General features: G+C 42.4%; 1 protein-coding gene across 1 annotated transcript in view; it reads right to left on the bottom strand.

Annotated features, from left to right (window-relative positions):
* RNF169 (ring finger protein 169) overlaps positions 1-25,230 on the bottom strand; it is an 83,210-nt gene that overhangs the window by 15,942 nt on the left and 42,038 nt on the right. The window contains exons 3-4 of the mRNA XM_056116428.1: positions 14,544-14,690; positions 3,961-4,079 (exon numbers count right to left, since the gene is read on the bottom strand). Coding sequence (XP_055972403.1) covers positions 3,961-4,079; positions 14,544-14,690 — 266 coding nt within the window. The remainder of the gene's footprint in view (positions 1-3,960; positions 4,080-14,543; positions 14,691-25,230) is intronic.

The raw sequence follows: 25,230 nt of genomic DNA, 5'->3' as shown, positions 1-25,230 counted from the left end.
GGCCCTCACATCAGGAAGCCAAAGGCTGGAGAGGCCCCCTTCCTCCCAACACCTAGGCTGAAAGACCCCCATCCCTCACCTCGAAATGAAACAAGCAGCTTCTTGAAGCCAAGTTCTGGCCATCTGTGCATCCTCAAGATGAGTGAGATTTCGTTACAATCCTACCCTTCCGTACTGAGGATCGGGGTTATCTGCCTGTGTACATTGTTATTCCCTTTTAATAGCTGTACAGTTTAATAAGTTCTAGTATATTCACCTTGATCAGGCTCAGAACAATCAATGTTAGAACATTTCCATAACCCCCAGAGAGAAGCCTCACAGATTTTGGCTATCACTCCAGAATCTCTCTTCTCCAGCTCTAAGCAACCACTGATTTCCCTTCTGCCTCTACCACGTTGTCACTTCTGAACATCTACTAGAATTCCTTTGTTGAGGTACAGGAACACTGACTCCACAGCTGTCAGCAGAGGCATGACACAGAAGGAGTCCAGCCCCTGTCCAGTAAGCACTGACGCTGGCCAGCCTTCTTCTATAATCTCCATAACAACTTAATATCTTTTTCCAGAGCAAGGCAGAGTATAAGTTATTAAATAAAAGGAGGCAATCTCTACAGCAAACATAGATCTTTTCAAGACCCAAGCACAGGACCTTTCGTCCCAAGGTTGTGACAAGGCTTGGGTAGGGAGAGCAAAGGTCTGGTGCTGAGAGAGAAACGAATTCTGATTCCATCCCCAGGTGGAGGCAACTAAGAGAGTGAACTGCTTGCCCTCTTAGAACTCCATTTTCTTCAGCTATAAAATGGGAATAACATGACAAATCTTGCCGGCCTAATGCGAGCACGAAATAAAATGAGATAAGGAAAGTCCTCAACGTGGCAGGAAGCGCTAAGCAAAGACTAGTTCCCTTGATGCGATTTCTCACCACTCTGGAGGCCTCCCTGAAAAATACCAGGATACTGCTGCCTTAATATGGCAGATGTGTTACTTATCCCGCTTAAGCCTGCCATTCTCCTGACGGTTCCGCAGAACTTCTTATGCTATCGTCCCCAAACTATAATCAGGCTCATGCACTTGATTTGTTCCTAGTCCCCCTTCCCTTTGCCCCACCTAATAAGCACAAGAACAGACACACATCTGAGTGACAGGACAGCCTCCTTGCCTTCAAGAGCTTGTATTCCTTGTGCTCAGTATTTGATGAATCCCCACAATCAGATTTAACTTCTCAGATTTTAACTCAACATTCTAACTGCCTCCACACCTTTTATTTTCATGCCTTGGTCGTATTTCCGCAACAAGCCTTTAAAACTGCTTTCAGTCACTTCTAGAAATTCTATTTAGAAGAATTTTAAGAAGACATTCAATAAAGCCCCCACTCATTTGGCTCAAGTAAAAGTTTTGATTAACATATTAGTGAAAAGTTTTAAAATCACCTGGTGTTAAAAACTCAGAAATGGCCTTTGGTTAGCAACTATTACTTTTTTAAAAAGTTACATTTTCAAAAGGCTTCTAGAACTTACTAGTATTACAGGTCCATTTTGCTCTGAATTCTCCCCCCAAAATGGACTGAGTTACCGACAAGACTCAAAACCAGAAACTACTCATGGATTCCCTCCAAAATAGGCCTATACATTCTTACTTCTTTGCTTTGGGGCTTAAGAAAGAACTGTTTATAGAGCAAAAAAGTAAAACAGATGCCAAACTTATTTTATTTAATTACAGTTGTAAAACCTTTTTAATTGCTTACATATGAATTCTCTTTAGGAAAAGACATTGGGAAAAGCTACACTTTTGTTGCTATTTAACAGATAGGGGGAAAAATTCATTTAAAATACCCTAAGACTTTCTATCCCCAGCACTGCATAAAACAAAAATAACAAAATATCCCCAAACTATGAACAGTGCTAATTTTTATTATGGAAAAAAGCTCATATTTTTAAAATTTTACTATTTTAGGTTTACAGTCACATTGCTGTATAAACAAGGTGTGGACTGTCCCCAAGGTAAAACAAGTTTAGATAGATTGAAGGTGGCTGCAGACAGCAGGAACCGTCTTGCTAGGGCACAGCTGTAGAATAAGGGATCTGCTGATTGTTCCTTACCCAGTGGCCACAGCCAGGCAAATATCCCACCCAGCCTTGTTCCTGAGTTATGGTAAAGGATGGCCCTCATGATGAGGACCAGGAGAAGGCAACACCCGGCTCAATGAAAAGGTCAGACAGATCTGGCAGGGGACTGTTCAGGCAACCCCTGCTGTTTGGACAAGTCATTGTGTTTGTCTCATTCTTTGTGACTGACTCCATGGGACATAGGTGAAGGTAATGGTCTAACCTGTCCAGGCCTGACTGGTTCAAAGGTGACAGGGAATCGGCTGCAAGAAGAAAAACAATATATGCTAAACTAAGCAAAAAGGAGATTAAGGGATGCAATATACAACAGTACATACCAGATTTCCCAAACTAAGGTTTCCATGACATTAACAATTTCCTATAAAAATAACCCAGCAAGTAAATACAATTGCTTCAATAACTCTACTAATAACTAAAACCCAGACCACCATTGGATGCTGGAAGAAAAGAATACTGAAGTCTAGAAAAGTGTAATGCTGATCACAAACATGTCTTAACAGTAAAGTATTACTATTTTCCAATAAATCAGTCTCATTGTGGCTCAATGATAAAGGATAAGGCAAAACTGAATAGAGGAGGGACTGAATCAATAGTATAGCGGTTAGGGTGCTTGCTCTGCATGCAGCCAACTGGGTCCAACCCCCAGCATCCCATATGGTCCCTGGGCCACCACCAGGGCTAAGTCCTGAGTGGCAAAGCCAGGAGTAAGCCCTGGGCATCGCTGGGTGTGGCCCAAAAGAAAACAAAACAAAACAAAACGAAACAAAAAAAGAAGTGAGCTGAGGAGCAGAAAAAGACGATATCTTACAACAAATATTACAGAGCTACACACAATCAAATGCACTCTCTTCCATAAAGGCTTTTCTCTTTTGCTCTGAAAGAAGGATTTTCTAAGTTTCTTGCTAGCCATTTCTAAATGAGAATAATGAGCTTAATATACTAATGAATGCTGTCCCCTTTGAAAGAATGAACAATAAGGGTGGAGATTAGAGTTTCTCATAAGTAATTCACCTACTAAATATCTACTCTAATTAATTGGGGCGATTCATTTCAGGTCTCATATTTGGATTTTCATGTTTTTATTTTTTGTATTTTTTGCTTTGTTTTGTTTTTGGGTCACACCTGGTGCTGCTCCAGGGTTACTCCTGGTTCTGTACTCAGGAAGTACTCCAGGCGATGTTAGGGGGCCCATATAGGATGCTGGGTTCGAAGCATGAGAGGTAAGCACTCTACCCACTGTACTATTGCTCTGGCCCTCAGGGGCTTTTTCTTTTCTGTTTCATTTTCTAAACCTTTACTTTTCTTTAAGGAATGGGGGTTGGGATCATCCAGACACACAGTCCAGGAGCGAAGACACTTGTCTTGCCTGTGGCTGTCATAGTCTTCACCCTGGCACTGCATTTGAGCATCCTGAGAGGTCAATCCTGAACACAAAGCCAGGTGTTGCCCCTGAGCTCTGCCTGGGGTAGCTCCAACACTCTTCCCCCGCAAGAAAAGAATGCAGGCAGGGCTCAGAGTGCGGAAGGGCAGACTCTGCATGGGGGAGTCCGAGGTTTTATCACTAGTATCACATGGTCCTCCTAGAAACACTGCCAGGAGTAACCACCAAGCACAGCTGGGTAGGACCCCAAACTCCCCGCTCCCCCCAATTAAATTAAAAAATAATCATTCAAATCATCCCTGTCTCTGTAATCCATATTTGAAAGCCCATTAGCACCACTTTCCCCCACTGCCACTCCCCAAAGTAGCTGAAACAAGTACTCTCGCACCCCAGTCCCTTTGGTCTCACACCCCAAATGAAAGAATCCTGACTGAATGGCGTATTGGTCTCTTACCCTGCCAGGAAAGCTAAGGAGTAGGAGCTGTTCTTGGAAACAAACGCAGAGCGATGTGTCTGTGTCATCTTGCCTCGGGAAGGTTCTTCGTTCTCTGAATCTGAGAGACGCGCAGGACACTGGCAGGAGACAAGCGAGACAATAGCGTCCATTTGGGGTTCCCATGGAGTCGCCTCCCTGGCCACCGCTGCAGATCTGTTAACACACCACTTCTCTGGTTCTTATCTATGTTTCTTCCAGCTCCCTGCTGGAGATCCCACCCTAGACACCCCCTACTGATCTCCGATTCTCTACATTTTCCAAATCAACTCATTTCTCTTCTCCAAGCCACACTTATCAACCCAGCTAGAAACCTGAGTGCCATGCGGGGCTCTATCCCTTCCTTCAGAGCCATCCTGAAACCATGGACAAGCTTTGATTACCCTAACTCTTCTACACATTGTATTTCATATACCCTTTCATCAACTCTCTTACAGCTGCCAACTGCATCTCACCAGGGCTCATTTGTAGAGAACTGAAGAGCTAATAAGTACATAAAACTAGAACTTAATTCGAGATTGCCTGTCTCCAAATTGTTTCCATGCTACTCTCAAAATCTCTCGTCCCATCTGTACTCACCGCCATTACCTCTCCTTCGATTCTCATGGTCTTCTGGCTGCACTACTGTACAAATCTATATAATGGCCTCGCTTTTCCCCACCTGTCTGCCCACCCATCCCACCCATACTACCAAGTACATAGAGAAAATCCTATCACTCTCCTGCTTAAGCGCTCATGACTTCAGGGTACAAATGGAAATACTCAGCATGAGGCAATAATCTTCAGTAACTGGACCCAATCTTCTTTCACAGTGCTTCTGCCATCAGTTCTCACATAGAACTGTACTAGAACTCTGCGCTCTAGTACAAGCCAACTACTTCTGGTCATCACTGTCTCCTGAGCACTGATTCTTTGGACAGGCTCATCCCTTTGACTCAAATTCCCCTTCCACATTCCCCACCTATGAAACACTCACTGCACTTTCAGAGTCATCTTTAATGCCACTTTTTTTGGCAAGGGCTTTCAAATATCCTTAGCCAGTTTTTTCCATGTAGTTGATACATATTTGAGTCTCTGAGTTTTTTTTTTTAACTTATGCTTCAAATTTCCTTTCCAGGTGCGTTTCAGATATAACATGTAGTGAAGATCTGCCTCAAGACTGAATGTGAGTTTTCCTTTTATGGTTAGCAATTATTTATACCAAGTTATAATTTTTGTTATACCAAGTTATAACTTTTGTGGGGGTGGGGGATATATATCTTCTGTCTCAGGTAATAAACTCTGTGAGAGCAAGAGGTCAATATCTAATAACCTAATGAATGTCAATTATGCAATAATTAAATGACTGTCAAATTGAGACAGTCAATTTGTATGTCAGACATAAGTATGTAAAGCATCTTATAGCCCAGAGTACCCACCCCCCGACTCCTTAGGCGCTGCTATTCTCTAATGTATGCTGATAGGCACATAGACACAATAAGGTATGCTTCCTGAGAGTCAGCTTTTAAGACCTGAAGGATTACAATTAACATAGAAACCTTTGGATTTTATGGGGCATCAATCTTAAAGGACCCAGCTGTAAAAAGTACAATGGACACTAAGTGGAGAACAGCATTAACCCATTATCAATTTTTAAAAGATATTCTCTGCTCAATGAGAGTATCCCGCCCACAGGGCAGAGCCTGGCAAGCTCCCTGTGGCATATTCAATATGCCAAAAACAGTAACGACATGTCTCACAATGGAGACATTACTAGTGCCTGCTGGAGCAAATCAATGAACAACGGGAGGACAGTGCTACAATGCTACATTCTTTGCTCAACTTGGTGAAAAAGAAAAATCTGACATCAACAGGCTCAAATGGGGATCAACAATGACAATTTCTACTTATGTAGTTCTTTGGGAATAATAAAGTACTATATTAAAAATGTTCAAATTCTAGCTCTCACCACTGACAATGCATTAGTTTCTTTCTCTTTCTGAGTCTCAGTTTCCTCATCTGGAATAAAGAACATGCCATCTATCTCATAGATTATGATGCACCAGTAGAATAAAGCTGTCCATTAAAAAACAAATAGTAAATACTTAAAATATTCCTTATCAATTTAAATACTAGTAATCGTTTAATAAAAGTGAATTAGTTGTACATCACATTCCTTTTACTCATTAAAAAGTAAATTCACGTAATTTTAAATAAGTAATTATTTAAATGGAAACCTCTCTGGCCTCTAGTTTTCTACTTTTGGAAAGCTGAGAAACATAAGATAGAAAAATATTTACTTCCCACTCTTAGTCCAGGCTAACAATAAGCTTATATATAACACTATGGATTAATAAAATGGCATAACATATACACCATGAAATTCCTGAGGTGATATGTAAATTAATGTGCCTTTAAACTTCAAAAGCATGCTAATATCCAGATATTTCAAGGAAACATTAATTGCAAGGGTACAAAGTAGTTTAGTGCTTCTGGGTAGTCTTGGTGGACTTTTGGAAATCTATTGGCAAAACCAGTACACCAGTATCAAAGGTCCTAAAAGGACCCTTTCACCTGGTCATTTACCTCTAGTAATATATTCTAAGGAATTTGTGAGACAAGTGTATTTCATCATAGTAATGGTTTAATAATGCAAAACAAAAGATTTATTTATTTATTTAAAAATTAATTCTACAATCAAGAATATTGAGACTGGGCTTGAGTGATAGTACAGTGGATAGGGCATTTGCCTTGCATGCATGCAGTCAACCCGGGTTTGATTCCCAGTAACCCATATGGTCCCCCAAGCACCGCCTGGAGTAATACCTAAGTGCATGAAATAGGAGTAACCCCTGTGCATCACTGGGTGTAACCCAAAAAAAAAAGCAAAAGAATATTGAGACCACTAAATAATGATGCAGGAATTACTTATTGATAGAGAAAGATAATACAATATAATTTATTTTAAAAGATATGAGGGGGCGAGAGAGATAGTACAGCAAGTAGGGAGCCTGTCTTGCATCTGGCCAATCCAGGTTCGATTCCTGCACCCCATGTGGTCAGTCAAACCCCAATGAAGTGACCTGAGTGCAAAGCCAGGAATCAGCACTGAGCACTACTGGGTGTGCCCACTCCCCCATAAAAGAAGTTAAAATGAAGTAGTATGCACAGTGACTTACATTTTCTAAAAAACAAAATAAGTAATACATATATGTGGGCTGGAGCGATAGCACAGCGGTAGGGCATTTGCCTTGCACGCAGCCAACATGGCCGACCCGAGTTCGATTCCTCCGCCCCTCTCGGAGAGCCCGGCAAGCTACCGAGAGTATTCGATATGCCAGACACAGTAACAACAAAGTCTCCAATGGAGACGTTACTGGGCCCACTGGAGCAAATCAATGATCAATGGGAGGGCCTTTGAAAATTTTTTTAAAAAAATAGTATGTGTGTGTATATGTACGTGCTTCAAAAAGAAGTTTAGACAGGTGTTGACCAAAATGTTTCTTGGGGGGGCTGGAGTGATAGCATAGCGGGTAGGGCGTTTGCCTTGTACACAGCCAACATGGCCGACCCTGGTTCGATTCCCAGCATCCCATATGGTCCCCCGAGCACCGCCAGGAGTAATTCCTGAGTGCATGAGCCAGGAATAACCCCTGAGCATCGCCAGGTGTGACCCAAAAAACAAACAAAAAAAAATGTTTCTTGGGGTTGTAGAATAACAAGTAATATTTTTTTTCTTTTGCTTTTTGGGTCACACCCGGCAATGCACAGGCGTTACTCCTGGCTCTGCACTCAGGAATTACTCCTGGCGATGTTCAGGGGGATGCTGGGTATCGAACCCGGGTCAGCCGTTTGCAAGGCAAACGCCCTACCCGCTGTGCTATCACTCCAGCCCCAACAAGTAATATTTTACTTTCTAATACTTGGTATGATTATTATTACTACTTGTTTTCAATAATTCACATAAATAGTATTAGCCAAAACATAACATACTATAAATTAAAAGTACCATACGCCTTTTATTTTCATTCTGAAAACAGTAACAGCAGATGAATAACCTTCTGCTTCTAGAATAAATATTTTCCTTCCTTCATTTGAATTTACCTTGATAAATATGAATCAAATACTTGGGATGTTTAAGATAAAACAGGATATCTTAAAATAGTACATTTTCTATACTAAACAAATCTATAAACTTAGTAGAGACACACTAACACACAATGACCACAATGTAAGGGAAAATAAACAGCCCAAGGCTGGAGCAGAAGTATAGCAGATGGGGTGTTTGCCTTGCATGCGGCCAACCTGGGTGCACTCCCCAGCATCTCATATGGTCCCCCGAGCCCCACCATAAGCACAGAGCCAAGAGTGAGTCCTGAGCATCACTGGGCATGACCCAAGACCAAATCAAAAAAAAAAAAGTAATTCCTTAAAAGTTACAAAGTGGAGCCAAGAGACAGACAGTACAGAGGTTAAGGCTCTTGCCTTATATGCAGCCAAACCTGCATCAATCCCCAGCACCATGTAGGGTCCGCTGAGCACCTCCAGGACTGATCCCTACGCAAAGAATGAGAAATAAGTCCTGAGCACTGTTGGGTATGGCTCAAAAGCAAAACCAAAAAAGTGTTACAAAGTGGGGGAGGAGAGGCCGGAAAAGGGGTGAGAAGGTAATTGGAAGCAGAGAAAGAAGGGAGGGATCTCTGTAGATCTATAAAGGTGACCACTTTTGAAACAGACCACCCTTTCCACCAGTGAGCGGGGTCCACCTTGTAAGAAGAAAATACAAGAGCAAAGAAGAAAAGCACAAAATACTTATTTGGAGGCCAGCAAACAGTTCTGCTCCCTGGAGTTCAGGCATGTGAGCAAGGATAAAATGAATATGATAAGCAAGGATAAATTGAAATAAAATTAAGAACCTGGATAGCGGAGTAAAGAGTTCTCATTTGATTCTCCATGAAGTAGAGAGTCACTGAGATTTTGAGTCACTGAGATTTTGAGACACAAAAATAAAATAACTGGCTCACTGATAATCAAAATATTCCTTATATGCGGGGCTGGAGCGATAGCACAGCGGGTAGGGCGTTTGCCTTGCATGCAGTCAACATGGCCGACACAGGTTCGATTCCCAGCATCCCATATGGTCCCCCGAGCACCGCCAGGAGTGATTCCTGAGTGCATGAGCCAGGAGTAACCCCTGAGCATCGCCGAGTGTGACCCAAAAAGCAAATATATATATATATATATATATATTCCTTATATGAAACAGTAAAACATAATCCATATGCTAGCTTTAAAAAAAAAAAAACCACTTGAGCATCTCCCAGGTCTAAATTTTTCAATGTATTCTGAACTAAGCTGTAGCACTGTCCTCCCACTGTTCATAGATTTGTTCCAACGTGCACCAGTAACGTCTCACAACAAATTGTGACATTTGTTATCACTGTTTTTGGCATATCAAATAAGTCACGGGTAGCTTTCCAGGCTTTGCTGGGGCGCAGGATACTCTCGGTAGCTTGCCAGGCTCTACAAGGGGGGCAGAGGAATCAAACCTGGGTTGGCCGCGTGCAAGGCAAACGCCCTCCCCACTGTGCTATTGCTCCAGTGCCTGAACTAAGCTAAATGAAATTATTTGTTCAACACCAAGAACTCATTTTTTATAGAAAAATTAGAACCATTTTAAAGACTGAAACCAGGGGCTGGAGCAATAGCACAGCGGGGAGGGCGTTTGCCTTGCCAGCATCCCGTATGGTCCCCTGAGCACCGTCAGGAGTAATTCCTGAGTGCAGAGCCAGGAGTGACCCCTGAGCATCGCTGGGTGTGACCCCAAAAGCTAAAAAAATAAATAAAAAGTAAATAAATAAAAAGTAAATAAATAAAAACTGAAAGCAAACCAAAAAAAAGTCAAAATTTTAAAATCTGAAACATGAAGTGTTCGTATTTGCTTCAACACGATGGTCTCAATGTATTTTGCACAGAAAATTTTTGAAACTGGCCAATATCAGTAAAAATGAATTTGAGAATTTTCAGTTCCTAGTTCCTTTTAAGATTAAAATAAGTTGATGCCATTGATTTCGGCTTCAAATATGATGTCAAGGTAAAAATAATTAAAGCCATTTCCTAATCTTGACATCAATTAATAATAGAGATCATTTCCTGAGAAACCTGGATTGGCACAGCCAAAAACATTAGGCTCTTTTTCTTTTCTTTTTTTTTTTTTAATCTAAGGACCAATGAACAACGGGAGGACAGTGCAGTGCTAAATCAAAGGACCAAAGCAAAGGGTCAGGTCTCTCAGTCAAGGCAAATTTGTACAAAAAGAGAGATCGCTGAGGATTTTTTGCCATGGCCCCTAGGGGACAATGATGTTGGGGTAAATAGGCAGACTCATAGTTGTTCGAGCCTAGAGCACAGACCACAGGGGGTTATTAGTTGAAAAATACTGCAGCGGAAGTCTATCAGTTATTTTATTCTTGCCTTTCTATCTGAATTCCTTAGCTGTATCACCACACTCTCCAGTCTTCTGGATTTTTTTCTTTTGTAGTTCTCAAATTAATAGAGCTTTAAAAGTACACAACTGTTTTTCACTGTATTATCATGAAAACTTTTAGAAAGCTAAAAGCATAATTCTTAAAAAATAATAACTAATAATTACTATTATGTTAACAAGAATCAGAAAGTACCACCAAGGAAAGTGCTTTTTTTTTTTTTTCTTTTTGGGTCACACCCGGTGATGCTCAGGGGTTACTCCTGGCTCATGCACTCAGGAATTGCTCCTGGCGGTGCTCGGGGGACCCTATGGGATGCTGGGAATCGAACCTGTGTCAGCCATGTTGGCTGCATGCAAGGCAAACGCCCTCCCCGCTGTGCTATCGCTCCAGCCCGGAAAGTGCTCTTTAAGAAATATCAAATTCCATGGCAGAGGGGAGGGATTGGTGTCGGGGAGAGACTGGTGCCTGAAACTCAATCATGAAAACTCTGTAACTTTGGAATTCATGGTGACTCAATAGATAAAATTTTAAAACGTGATATCAAATTTTGAAACTCAGGAAAATGTTTTTGTCAAGAGTAAACCAAAAGCAGAAAGAAATCAAAGCACAAAGAAGCACAAAAAAATAACCAAGCCAAAGTTGTAAACTTGGCTTCACCTCTGAATACCTGCTTAAAAGGAAGACTTCTTTCTTTCCAGAGATTTTTTTCCCGACTCTATATTACTTGTCTTATATATGGTAAAGCTTTATCAATTTTGGTGAATTAAAAGATAACCTCATCGACCTTCTGCCTGCTGCTCCGCCAGGTGAGGCTTGCTTGTGTCTGACATCACTGGGCCTATTCCACATGGGAGACAGACTCCAATGGAGGCAGAGCGCCTCCTTCCCAGGTGGGTCCCAGCCTCCATACCTGGCCTGCACTATAGTAAGGACCCACACCACAGTTCCTGACATGCCCAGTCATGTAGGCTACTGTGCAACGGATCTATACAACAAATTCCAGGCTGCCCACAGTTACTCTTCCTGTCATTCTGTGAGGGCAGGTGGAGAAGACAATGTGATCTCCAGTTTAATCCCTTAGCATCTTCCAGGGAGATTAACTACAAAGACTCACCCACAGCACAGCAAGAACACTAGAAAACCAATGGGGAAAACATGAAGAAGTCCACCAAGCTCAACGAGCAAAAATAGTATCGCCGAAGACTCAAACAACACCAGTAAATCCTCAGTGGTATTTTTAGCGACACCACGATGGGGATGAGCTCAAAGAAGCTATAGCAAACTCTCTGCTGACTCCCAGTCAGCAAAGCACAAGAATGTAGGAGAGTCAAAATGAAAAAAAAAAAAATCACTGTCAAAAATAACAGAAAAGAACATGATAGGTGACAACGAAAAAAGTCAATAGAAACTAAACAGCAGAAAAACAGAAGCTGAGCACAGATCAAGGAGCTCCAAGGCAAGAAAGCAGAACAGCAGAAGGTGGAAAATAGCCTGAAAAAAAAAATGAACAGCATAGCAGGGCACTATGAGATGAGTTTAAAGGGAACAATATAGGAATTATCAGAGTCCCTGAGTAACAGGAAAGAAATGTGTTGAAGAAACGTTATTTAAAGAAATCATCTATGAGAAATTCCCGGAGTTCAGGATTACAGCACTTAGATCCAAGAGGCCTGAAGGGTCCCAGTGAAAACAGACCCAATCAGGAAAACTCTAAGACACGTTATACTCAAAATGGCAAAATCCAAAGAGAGACAAAACAACTGAAAGAACCGAGATCAAAAAGAGAACTTACATTCAAAGGAAAACCCATAAGATATACAACAGATCTATCAAATGCGATTCTTTGAGCCAGAAGATGATGGCGACATACAGTACAAAGACAGTGAGATGAACACCTCACCAAGAAAGCTCTCTCCAACTAATTATCATTCAGATCCGAAGGAACTACACAGAGCCTCAAGAACAGGCAACAGCTTAGGGAATTCATAAACTTGAAACCAGTTTTGCAAGAAGAGTTAAAAGAGCTCCTTTAAAAGACACTTCCCACCATGTGGCAGTGAGTATGGCACTCAGTAATGGTGCATATGGTTGTCCTTTACTAGATTAAGAAAGATTGAAAACATAGCAATTACTCATCACAAACTGACTTTTATTGATTTATTTTCTGATAATTTTATTTGCCATTCTTGTAAGACTTTTTGGACCAAGTAATATGAAATATATTTATGATATGTCTGCCAAGGTGGGGGCGGGTGGTAGCTTCATTTATGACAGAGAAGATGGTTACCATAATAAGATCCAAATACAAAATAAAATTCAACGCAATACATTTTAAATGCCAGAGTTGAAAACTTAGTTGTGTAAATGATAGGCAGTATACTATATTGTATTAAATAACTTGAATTTCTTTATTTACATAGGTCAAAATTATATGGCAATTAGTCACTGTGAACTGACTTTTGTTCATTTATTTTCTGATAAGTCTAATTGTGATTTGTTTTGTTGGAACAAACAATAGGGGATAAATTTGATATATACCTGTCAAGGGGGCAAACTGGGGGCGGGGGTGCAGGGAACCTGAGGACACTGGTGGAGGGTCAGGGAGACTGTTGGTGGAACTGGTGTTGAAACACTGTATGCCTAAAACAACTCTAGTATCGGGGCTGGAGAGAGAGCACAGCGGGTAGGGCGTTTGCCTTGCACGCAGCCGACCCAGATTAGATTCCCAGCATCCCATATGGTCCTCTGAGCACCGCCAGGAGTAACTGCTGAGTGCAGAGCCAGGAGTAACCCCTGTGCATCGCCAGGTGTGACCCAAAAAGCAAAAAAAAAAAAAAAAAAGATAAAACAACTCTAGTATCAACAACTTTGTCAATAATGGTGTCTATAAAACTTTTAAAACAAAGCCAAAACCAGGAGAGTTTATATTTTGTTATATAAAATAAAAGTGTGAAATGAGAAAAAAGATAGCCTGAAATTCTAATATGTCTAAATTACAAAAATAATTTGAAAGATGCGTCTAAAGAGATAATAAGCACATACAACAAGCAATGGAAGAGGCCAAACCTAATCTGACTACTAAACTAAAGAAAAAAAAACTCAATTATAACTATTCATTTAAATGTAATTGGTGCATCCTCCAAAAGTGTCATCTTACATAAGTTAAATATACCACTTACAATCTTTTGCAGCGATTTGTCTTGTAAACAAGAAATGAAAAAAAGTTCAGGCAAGATTTGGCCTAATTGGAAGTTTAAACATAATGCCCAACAAAGGTTAAGTTTATTAAACTAAGTATCTAACTTAATTTTGGGAATTTACCTTATATCTAAGCACTCTGGTACTTAGGGCACTATAAAGAATTAGGAGAAATAAAAAGTAAAATTTTGTATTTAGGATGAAGGAAATCTTAAGGATTTAAGATGGAAAAGATTAAGAATGTCAAGATTTAAGAAAATTTAGTTGAGGTGCATTTGACATTTAAACTTAAGTGTCAAATAACCACATAAGTCAAGACGATAATATACATGTGTAAAATTCACTCCAAGTTATATATTAGATTTTTTTTTCTCTCATTCAAGGTTTTCCAGTACTGTTGCCTTAATCTTCCCACACAAATCTCATGTTCCACTCAAAAATCACTCTCTCCATCTCTCATCTGGATGCTAAGTTAGTTCTTCACTACTCTGAAGATGCACAGACACTGACTCCACTGGGCTCACAGTTCTTTAATATGAATTTTTCTGAGCCATATCATCTGGACCAATTGCTGATTTGCTGATTTTAAATCAGACGTCCATGGGAGGGGGGATGGAAGAGAGAGAGAAGAAAGAGGGAGAGGAAAAAGAAAGAGAGAGGGGAGAGAAGAAGAGGAGGGGAGAGAGAGAGAGAGAGAGAGAGAGAGAGAGAGAGAAAGAAAGAGAGAGAGAGAGCACTCGAAGGGCTGTACTTGTTTTGCATGTGGGAGGTCTGGATTCCATTCCCAGCACTGCACAGTTCTCCAAGCACCACTTGGAGACTAGCCCCTGAGTACCACCAGTTACGGCCCCCAGACGAACGAAAGGCAAATCCACTTACATGCTCCAAGTTCGTTTTCAGTACTAATGGCTCTTCCCTTTTCTTCTGTTCCTCCATTTTCCTTTTCCCTGTTTCTGTGTCCTCTGGTAACAGCTTGTGGATTTGATCGTCAGAGGTTTTCTCCTCTTGTAACTTTTCTTCTCTCAGCTAAAAATACAAATCACACCAAATACAGAAGAGTTTTAGGGAACCACAGATATGAAAACATCTTTAACTCAGCCACCCTTAGAACAAACAGAACACACGGCAGTTTTGAGACTGCTTTTCTTACTGGCTATGTAGCTCTCTCCATTTTTAATTCATGCTACTTTCATCAGCTGTTTTCAAACATATACATATAATAATTGTTAAAGGGTCATGCATGTAGAGAAAAAAAATGACTGAGATTAAAAGCTTTCCTTATTCCTATAAAGAGAAGCTGGGCTAGGAAAGAACTGGTAAGGCTCGGTAAGAAAGACATGTGGCAATAGAAAAATGACATTTCTGCTCCAATGTATGTTATTATCCTATGGTCCTGAGTCTACATGGTCTGCAAAGAAATTTAAGACGGATGAATGCACCTCATCTGAGGGAGGTAACATGGTAATAAGAAAATCAAACAGATTGTGGAGTGAAAGTCGAGGCTTCAGACTCGGGCTCTTATTCCCCAGTTACATAATACATAAAATGAACTACAACTGGCTTGCCTACGAAACAGGGATAATGGTCCTTACTTTGCAGAGATTGCTGCAAGGAGTAAATTAGGTGATAACAATAAAAAGTACTTAGAACGTCTTCCTGTATACTGATAGTATACTGAGAGTTTCCTTTCCTGATCTCTCATTCTTTTCTCAGTGTCCAGGTTATGTACTTTTAAATTAGGGGCCTTGCCCAATTGTATGAGCATGGGGGTCGGGGGTAGTCCCAGTGACATCACTTGTAGGCCACCAGGGTATATGCAGTGACAAGGACTCAACTCAGGGCCTTGTACTTGCCAACCATATGGCTGGCCCCTGCCCAGAATTCCAGTAAATTTTATTTGTTTATTTATGGTCTGGGCGTCACAAATAGAAGAGCTGAAGGACTATTTCTGGCTTGGTACTGGGTGGGTGAGGTTGACGGTTTCTCCCAGCAGGGGTTTATGTGATGAGTGGTGCTGGGGACAGATCTGGATCCCCCACAAGCAAAGCATATGCTCATTCCTTTAAACTCTCTGGCCCTTTCATCAAATGTAAATATCATGTAGGTAATAGCAATTACAGGCTATTAATAGACAATCATACTTGCAAAAGAAAAGCTAAAGAACAAATAAATAATTCTTAGTGATTATTACCGTAAATCAAAAACTAAGAAGAAATAATAAACAAAAACAAAGTCTTGGTTTTTTTCTAATGTCTATACATCCATTTCCTGTATGCCTGAACTAGTCTATAGCACAGAGACTAATTCAAGAGAGTACGAACATATGAAGAACTTCATATACAATTCTGGGCTGGAGCGATAGCACAGCGGTAGGGCGTTTGTCTTGCAAGCTGCCTGCGGAGCCAAGCCGGGTTCGATTCCTCCGCCCCTCTCAGAGAGCCTGGAAGCTACTGAGAGTATCTCGCCCGCACGGAAGAGCCTGGCAAGCTCCCCGTGACGTATTCAATATGCCAAACACAGTAACAACAAGTCTCACAATGGAAACGTTACTGGGCCCGCTCGAGCAAATCGATGAACAATGGGAGGACAGGGCTATATACAATTCTATGGTAGGAGGATACTCAAATGAAATGAAATACCCTACTGCTGGCTGCAGAGTTTGGTCAAGAACACAAGAAGAAGAGAAGCAAATCACTGCAAAGCCAGGGAGAACGCAAACCAGACTCAACGCTCTCACGACAGACTTGTGCCTCCTGAAGCCTGGGATGAGAAATTACTGTTCAACAGCCACAAGGGCAACAACCTGACCACGGGACACAAAGATGGGCATTTTACTTCTAGAGGACATAGAGACACAGAGAAAAATAGATTTTTACTGTCAAAGTAAATTGCTATTATTTAGTGCACGCCATGTGAGAGCTGGACTGGAGCGATATAGCACAGCGGTAGGGCGTTTGCCTTGTGCACAGTCAGCCTGGCCAAGCCGGGTTCGATTCCTCCGCCCTTTTCGGAGAGCCCGGCAAGCTACTGAGAGTATCTCGCCTGCAGGGCAAAGCCTGGCAAGCTACCCGTGATCTATTCGATATGCCAAACACAGTAACTACAAGTCTCAAGATGGAGACGTTACTGGGCCCACTCGAGCAAAATCAATGAACAACGAGAGGACAGTACTTGAATATCACATATGACAGGTGCTACACTAACCACTAACACACATGATCTCACTTAAGAGTTAAGTTGGGCAGGGTGTTTGATCTCACACACAGGCCCCGGAGCTAGAATTCCAATCCAGGCTTAGGTCAGTGGTTCTAAAGCAACGTCTTCAAAATAGGGATACTGTACCCACTGACCCAGAATGATAGGGCAAGGCAGGGGAGGAGAGGGTAGGAGTAGCCCCTGGTGCTACTTGGGGTGTTTTTTCTCTGTTCGCTTAAAGAAGTCAGATTTCCAGGGTGGGTGCTGAGAGACCCCGCTGGAAATTGTTTTCTGTTTTTTGTTTTTGAAATGGGGGCAGTGGCCGAGTAAGTTTGGGAATATCTCTTCTAAACTAAGGATGATTTTGCCTCCCAGGGTCCATTTGGCAATATCTGAAGATGGATACTTCTGGCATCTAGTGGGTAAAGGCCAGGAACTGCTACAAAGTCCCCACCCCCCCCCCCCCCCACACACACACATAGTCTTGGAAAACTAGTATCAAATTTCCTATTTATAAATGAGTGTTACTTTAAGAGTTAATGGTGTACAGAGACTGGCACACACCCAAAAGAGCAAATGCAATAGGTGTTTGCGTGGAGGTGGGGAGAAGGGGACTCTTCTTCACAGTTGGTGGGAATGCTGACTAGTCCAGCCTTTTTGGAAAACAGTATGGACGTTTTCTCAAAAAACTAGAAATTGAGCTCCCGTTTGACCCAGCAATACCACTTCTGGGAATATATCCTGGGGGCCCAAAAACACACAGCAGAAACACCATCTGCAATCTTATGTTCTTTGCAACACTATTCACCATAGCCAGAATCTGGAAACAACCTGAGTGCCCCCAAACAGACAATGGACAAAGAAACTATGGCACATCTAAAAAATGGAATACCATGCAGTTGTTAGGAAAAATGAAGTCATGAAATCTGCCTATAAATGGATGGACAAGGAGAGGATCATGCTAAGTGAAATGAGTCAGAAGGAAAGGGAGAGAGACAGAATGACTGCATTTATTTGTGGCATATAAAAAAATATATAGTGAAAGAATAATATCCATGGCCACGTTAAACAGGGGTTAGAAGGATTGGTCAATGGTTGGAACTAACCACAAGTGTGTGCGGGGCTGAGGGTAGGTAAGATAGAGAAGAGACCGCTATGAAAATAATAGCTGGGAATGATCACACTGAACAAGATCTGAGGTTTAAAAGTAGGTAAGGAATATTCTTGATACCCTTTCAGTATCAATATTGCAACCCACAATGCCCGAGAGAGAGAGAGAGAGAGAGAGAGAGAGAGAGAGAGAGAGAGACAGAGAGAGACAGAGAGAGACAGAGAGAGAAAGAGGGGAGAAAAGCACCTGCCAAAGAGGCAGGCAGGGGGTAGGGGGTGATGGGCGGGAACCTAGGAACACTGGTACTGGGAAATATACACTGGTGGAGGGATGGGTGTTGGAATACTATATGACTGAAATTCAATCATGAATGGCTTTGTAATGCTCTAAAAAAATAAATTAAAAAAACAAAATCACTTTTAAAAAAAAGTGAATGGTGTTTATGTACTGTGTTCTCTGTGTTTTCCAATGTTTCCCTCTGTCTCTTAATAACGTTTACTACTGATCTCGGTTTTTGACAATATAGTACTGGCAAAAGGTCCTTTGCACTGCAATGTTGAGTCTCTAAAAACAAAGCATCGTCTAACATAAAAGATTTACTTTCGACCACTGAAACACCCGCATGTCCATTTAAGTCTCCACAGGAATCATGTTTTCTTTATACTGGGTTCGGCAGAAATTAATTTTTGGGTCCTTTTTGGTGGTTATTTATAAAGACCCAAGAACTTGGCCTTTTGAAGAATTTTTAGACTCAGGGAAAAAATGCTTCAGGGAGTGTTGGAAAATAGCCTATAAACTTGAAATACCAACAGCTGCCACTTAGTAAATTCTCTGTTCCAAGCATATGTGTTTAGAGCTTATCTTCTTTATTCCTTAAGGATGCTGTTTGTATCTATAGTTAACATTTTACAGACACAAAAACTAAAACGCACAGGTTATTTTCTGAAGTCCCAGAGCTAAAATTAAAGAGCTTGGGTTTTAAAGCAAACCAGTGGCTTCATGTTCCAGGGTTTTCCAGCCTCAGCACTGCTGCATTTCAGACAAGATCACCCTTTGCTACAGGTGGGTGAGCAGAATAAGAAGGGTTATGCATGGAAGCCGTACTGAAGAGCAGGATTCACCGTCAGAGAAGAGTAACAAAGAAAGAGTAGTATGACAGCCCAGTCATCGGAAACAGAAGACAAAGCGAGAAAATGGTGAAACCTATCTCAAGACTGTCACTTTGAAGGGAGAGAAAGGAAAGCAACATCTCTTCACTTCCACAATCCCCACATCACCCCCTCCCACAACCCCGCCCCACTTTATTTAAACACTGTGATTTACAATGATTTGTTACAGGCTTCCAGATTCCAGCCCCAATCCCTCCCCCACTGTCACTTCCCTCCACTCCTGCGTCCATTTCCCCACCACCCCTCAGGCCTGCCCCCATCGCAGGCCCACAAGAATTGATTTTATATTGCTTGCTCCCATTAAAAGGCTAAGGGAACGATCAAAAACTATTTCCATAGAGTGAAAGCTGTTGTGTCTCACCATGGGGATATTAAGTCCTTGTCTGAGATATTAGTTATGCCTTCTGTGTGGATGCTTTTGTCAGTGGAGACTGGTTGATGTCTGCATTACATTCCCACTCATTTACACAGTTAACAATTCCCTCCGTATGCCCTGCAGCAGGATGAGAGAAGCCCGAGGGCACAGGGTGGGGCTAATAAGGGTTCAGGTCCCACTAAGCACAGCTGCCCGCTACTAGGAGAGGGGGACGGGGATTGATTTTTAACGCTAATCACCAAAGAAAAGTTTCAAAGTTCTGCTGAATGTTAAATTTATTCTCCCGCGGGAGTGGAGCAATAGCACAGCGGGTAGGGCACTTGCATTGCACACGGCCACCCGGGTTTGATTCCCAGCACCCCATAAGGTCCCCCGGCACCGACAGGAGTGATTCCTGAGTGCAAAGCCAGGAGTAACCCCTGAGCATTGCCGGGTGTGACCCAAAAAGCAGAAAAACAAAACAAAACAAATTACCAACACATAATTCCGCACATTACCAACCTTACCCTGATTTCTCCCCATTTACAATAGTTCTACTTTGCCCCAGTACTTTTGCTGGGAGTGAGGGGCTTTGTTGTTTATTTGCTTGTTGTGCAGTGCCATGGTGTGAACTCAGGGCTTCACACAGGTAAAGTGCGTATTCTACCACTCAACTACACACCAGGCCCTACCCCTACTTTTCATACATTTTTAAAAAGCAAACATTATGTACAGAAAAGTATACAAATCGTGTATGTGAAACATAACGTCTGAAATAAGCATATCCATGTAACCAACACCCAGGTGAAGGCACAGGACCAGGATCCTTCGTATCTACCCCCACCCAAAAAGAACTAGACCCAGATTCTGAGACCAAAAAGCCCATTATTTATTTCTGAATTTTCTGTAGGTGAAATCTCCCGTGTGTACTGAATTTTTCTTCCTTCGGACAACTTTCTACCTGTGAAATTCACCCATTTAAGTGTAAAGAGTGGTCTGTCCTCCTCATTGTCACATGGTCTTCCACCGTTTTTAACACAATTTAAATTAAAACAATTTAAGCATTCATTTTTGTTGAATATTTGAGTAGCTACTCATTTTTAGTTAGGTTACAAGGGAACTGCCATGAATATTCTTGACTATGAATCTTGAGACACGGACTACATATGTGGTATACTCTAGAGGAAACGGTTTAGTCACAGAGAATGGTTCCGCTGCCAGTTCTCCAAATCAGCAGAACACATTATGCCCTCACCCAGCCTTCTTACGCTATCCGCCTATTTTAGTCATTCCAGTAAGTGCATACTGGCACTGAACTATAACTTTGATTTGAGATGTACATAGTTCTATTTTTGTCTTTGGCTGATTAAAAGATGTTGAATAGCCTTTTCACCGACTATTCTCTTTTACACGATATTCTTATTGTCCTTTTGATTTTAGATATTTGGCTTTTGACTTAGTAATTTGTAAACTTCTTCATTTTCTTAACTGTATAGCAATTTTAGGGGGGAAAAACATATAAGACACATAAATACATACAGTACATTATTATACATGTAACAATACATGTTACATATGTATAGAATATATTACACATATTACATATGTGGGCTAGAGCAATAGCACAGCAGATAGGGCGTTTGCCTTGCACGTGGCCAAACTGGCCAACCCGGGTTGGATTCCTCCACCCCTCTCAGGGAGCCAGGCAAGCTACCAACTGTATTTCGCCCACATGGCAAAGCCTGGCAAGCTACCCATGACGTATTCGATATGCCAAAAGCAGTAACAACAAGTCTCACAATGGAGATGTTACTAGGCCTGCTCGAGCAACATATACAACATATACAACATATGTATATAGGCTGGAGCAATAGCACAGCGGGTAGGGCGTTTGCCTGGGTTCGATTCCTCCACCCCTCTCGGAGAGCCTGGCAAGCTACTGAGAGTATCCTGCCCGCACAGTGAGCCTGACAAGCTCCCTGTGGCGTATTCGATATGCCAAAAACAGTAACAACAAGTCTCACAATGGAGACATTACTGGTGCCCTCTTGAGCAAATCCATGAACAACAGGAGGACAGTGCTACAGTGCTATATATGTATATACTACAATACATACAAAACATCACTGTATCACTGTCCCCCTGTTGTTCATCGATTTCCTTGAGCAGGCACCAGTCATGTCTCCTTCGTCCTAGCCCTGAGATTTTAGAAAGTGCCACATTCAAGGCTCTTTCAGGGTCAGGAGAATGAGACCCAGCACTGTTACTGGTTTTTGGCATACTGAATACGCCACGGGGAGTTTGCCAGACTCTGCCACGTGGGCAGGATACTTTTGGTAGCCTGCCGGGTTCTCCAGAGTAAGAACTAGATAATAAGATGTTGAGCGGCCGCGAATGTGGGACCCGGGGCGTAGATCTCCAAGCCTGCTCGGATTGGGACTGGGCCTCCTCCACCCAGATCCCCCATCTTCCAGTACATAGGTGTTACACCCACCAACTGCCCCCAGCGCTGTGTAATCCCATCAACGGCCAAAATCAAGCAACTAAAAAACCCAGCTCCCGGAAGAGAACAGCTCAGAGTCTCCTGCCTCTGCGTCTGGCTGCCCTCACTGGGACCCCTTGGAGGAGGGTGGGTTGAGTTTCCCTCCCCACCCCGAGCAGAGCTCCGGCAGCTGAAGACCTCCAGTTCCAGCCACAGCCATGCTTAAGACCACTCTACACACGTTCGGATGAGCTTCACACATGAAGGAACCCAGGTGTGCGGGACCCAGGGCATAGATCTCCAAGCCTGCTCAGATTGGGACTGGGCCTCCTCCACCCAGATCCCCCGTCTTCAAGTATGTAGGCATTACACACACCAACTGCACCCGGCGCTGTGTAATCCCATCAACGGCCAAGACCCATATAAAACATGTAACTGTATGTATTTGTCCCCTTTGCCATAGTAGCTTATTCTCAGTCTCAGTAAAGTTTAATATTAAACAAATGGGGTTTAAACTCATCTGTGGATAGGGTGTGGGGGTCCCAAGGATGTGGTGCTGTTCAAGGCCTGCAGTGTTGGGGATTACCCAGGCCACCTTGATGGTCCTTGGGGGGACTCCAGGGCTACACCTCGCAATGTTGGGGGGGGTCATGTGGTAACCAAACCAGGTCAGGCACATGTTAAGCATATGCCCTAATTGCTGTACTCCCTCCCCACTCCGACCCATATATGTTTCAATAAATATTAGACCATTTCTTGAGAACTATGACAAGTTCATCGATTTGCTCGAGCGGACCCAGTAATGTCTCCATCGGAGATTTTGTTGTTACTGTGTCTGGCATATCGAATACGTCACGGGAAGCTTGCCAGGCTCTGCCGTGCAGGCGAAATACTCTCGGTAGCTTGCCGGGCTCTCCGAGAGGGGCAGAGGAATCGAACTCGGGTTGGCCATGTTGGCCGCTTGTAAGTCGAAAAAAACTCATTGATGAACCATGTAAGAAAAAGTTATGTCATAAATGCATAAAATAGGGGTTGGAAAGATAGTACTCTGAGTGATGCACTTGCCTCACACACGATGAACCTGGGTTTGATCCCCAGCACCCCAAATGGTCCCCCAAATCCTGCCAGAGTGATCCCAAAGCTCAGAGCCAGGAATAAGGCCTGAGCACAAGACCCCCCCCACACCCACACACGTGTGTATGTAAATACATATATGCACATGTATTATATATGATATTAAGTTAAAATTCATTAAGAAATGCCCAAAGCAATAGAGATTGGGATGTGGTCTCCCATAGGGAGCTTACCACATCTGGGGGATGTGGAAATGGGTAGGAGAAGGGTGGAGGATACTAGGACAACAGTGGAGGGTGTAGTTCTGGAATATTCTATGTATGAAACTCTACCAATAACAGCACTGTGAATCACTGTGCCTACAATTTTTTTAAAGTTAAAATTCATCAAAACTTGGGGTTGGAGCGATTGTACAGTGGGGAGGGTGTTCTCCTTGTAAGGGGCCAACCTGGGTTCTATCACTGGCATCCCGTATGGTCCCCGTAGCATGGCCAGGGGTAATTCCTGAGTGCAGAGCCAGGAATAAGCCCTGAGCATCACCATGTGTGACCCAAAAAGCCAAAAAAATAAATAAAACTCATCAAAATTTGCATGCTTGGGGGCTGGAGCAATAGTCCAGTGGGTAAGGCACTTGCCTTGCATGTGGCTGACCCATGTGTAGCCCCAAGCCAAAAATTAATTTTAAAAAATTTTATCTTGTTTTGTTTTCAGGAGCTAGGAGGCTAACTCCTGGCTCTGTGCTCAGGGAACACTCTTGCCAGTGTTTAAGGGACCATACATGGTGTCAGAGATTAAATCTGGATCAGCTGCCACCTGCAAGGCATGTACCATATCTGCTGTGCTCTCTGGCCCAATAGAAAATTATAATTAAAGAAAATCATAATTCTATGCAATTCACCACACTACATAAGGCACTACTGCCATCATTTTGTGGCTCCTCCCACTGCCACTACCATGAGCTTAAGTGTTGAAAAGATCCCATCCAGAATATAATGTCACATCAATAATCAAGGGCGCAACCACCCTCCAGTTTAAAAAAATAAATCTTTGTTTTGGGGCCACACTCAGCACTGCTCAGGGCTTATTCCTGGCTCTGTGCTCAGGGATCACTCCAGTAGGTTCGGGGTGCTGAGGCTCTAACCCCGGCTAACTGCAGGAAAGGCAGACACCCCACCCACTCTACCACTGCTCTGGCCACCCCCCAAAAAAACTATATGAGAAATTTTTACTGTTGGGTTGGCATTCGTAATCTCTGTGCTATTCAGGGGTCAACTGTAGTGTTTTTTGAAGATATTAAGTTTTAATACAGTTTAACAATCTTTTATTTTAACAGTACTTTTTAAATCTTGTCTAAAAGATTCCTTTATGTTTAGGGAGCTTATGACCGTTGACATAGAGATCTGCTATTTATTTTTATTGAGGTAACGTTGGTTTCATAAGAATGTGTTTTAAATGAACAATTTGACCCCTGTTCTAAGTATGCTACCACTTTATACCTACCGCAAAGTATCACTCTCTCTCCACCATCCTTCCCCATCAAGAGGCTTAGTTCTTCTTTTTTTTTTAAATTTTATTGAAGGGCCGGAGCGACAGCACAGCGGTAGGGCGTTTGCCTTGCACGCAGCCAACATGGCCGACCTGAGTTCAATTCCTCCGCCCCTCTTGGAGAGCCTGGCAAGCTACTGAGAGTATCTCGTCCACACGGCAGAGCCTGGCAAGCTACCTGTGATGTATTCGATATGCCAAACACAGTAACAACAAAGTCTCCAATGGAGACGTTACTGGGCCCGCTCGAGCAAATCGATGAACAACGGGAGGACAGTGACAGTGACAATTTTATTGAACCACCGTGAGATAGTTACAAGCTTTCATGTTTGGGTTGCAATCACACAATGATCAAACACCCATCCCTCTACCAGTGCACATTCCCCACCACCAATATCCTCGATATACCCCCCTTTCCTACCCTCTCCCTGCCTCCATGGCAGACATGATTTCCCATAATCTCTCTCTACTTTTGGGAATCATAGTTTGCAATACAGACACTGAGAGGTTAACATGTTTGGTCCTTTATCTACTTTCTGCACTCATCTCCCATCCCGACTGATTCCTCCAGCCATCATTTTCTTAGCGATCCCTTCTCTGTTCCAGCTGCCTTCTCCCCTTTGCTCATGAGGCAG

The sequence above is a fragment of the Sorex fumeus genome, unplaced genomic scaffold (assembly GCF_029834395.1).
Source record: "Sorex fumeus unplaced genomic scaffold, SorFum_2.1 ptg000030l, whole genome shotgun sequence".
Lineage (NCBI taxonomy): Eukaryota > Metazoa > Chordata > Mammalia > Eulipotyphla > Soricidae > Sorex > Sorex fumeus.
This window is presented reverse-complemented; position numbering and strand designations above follow the sequence as displayed.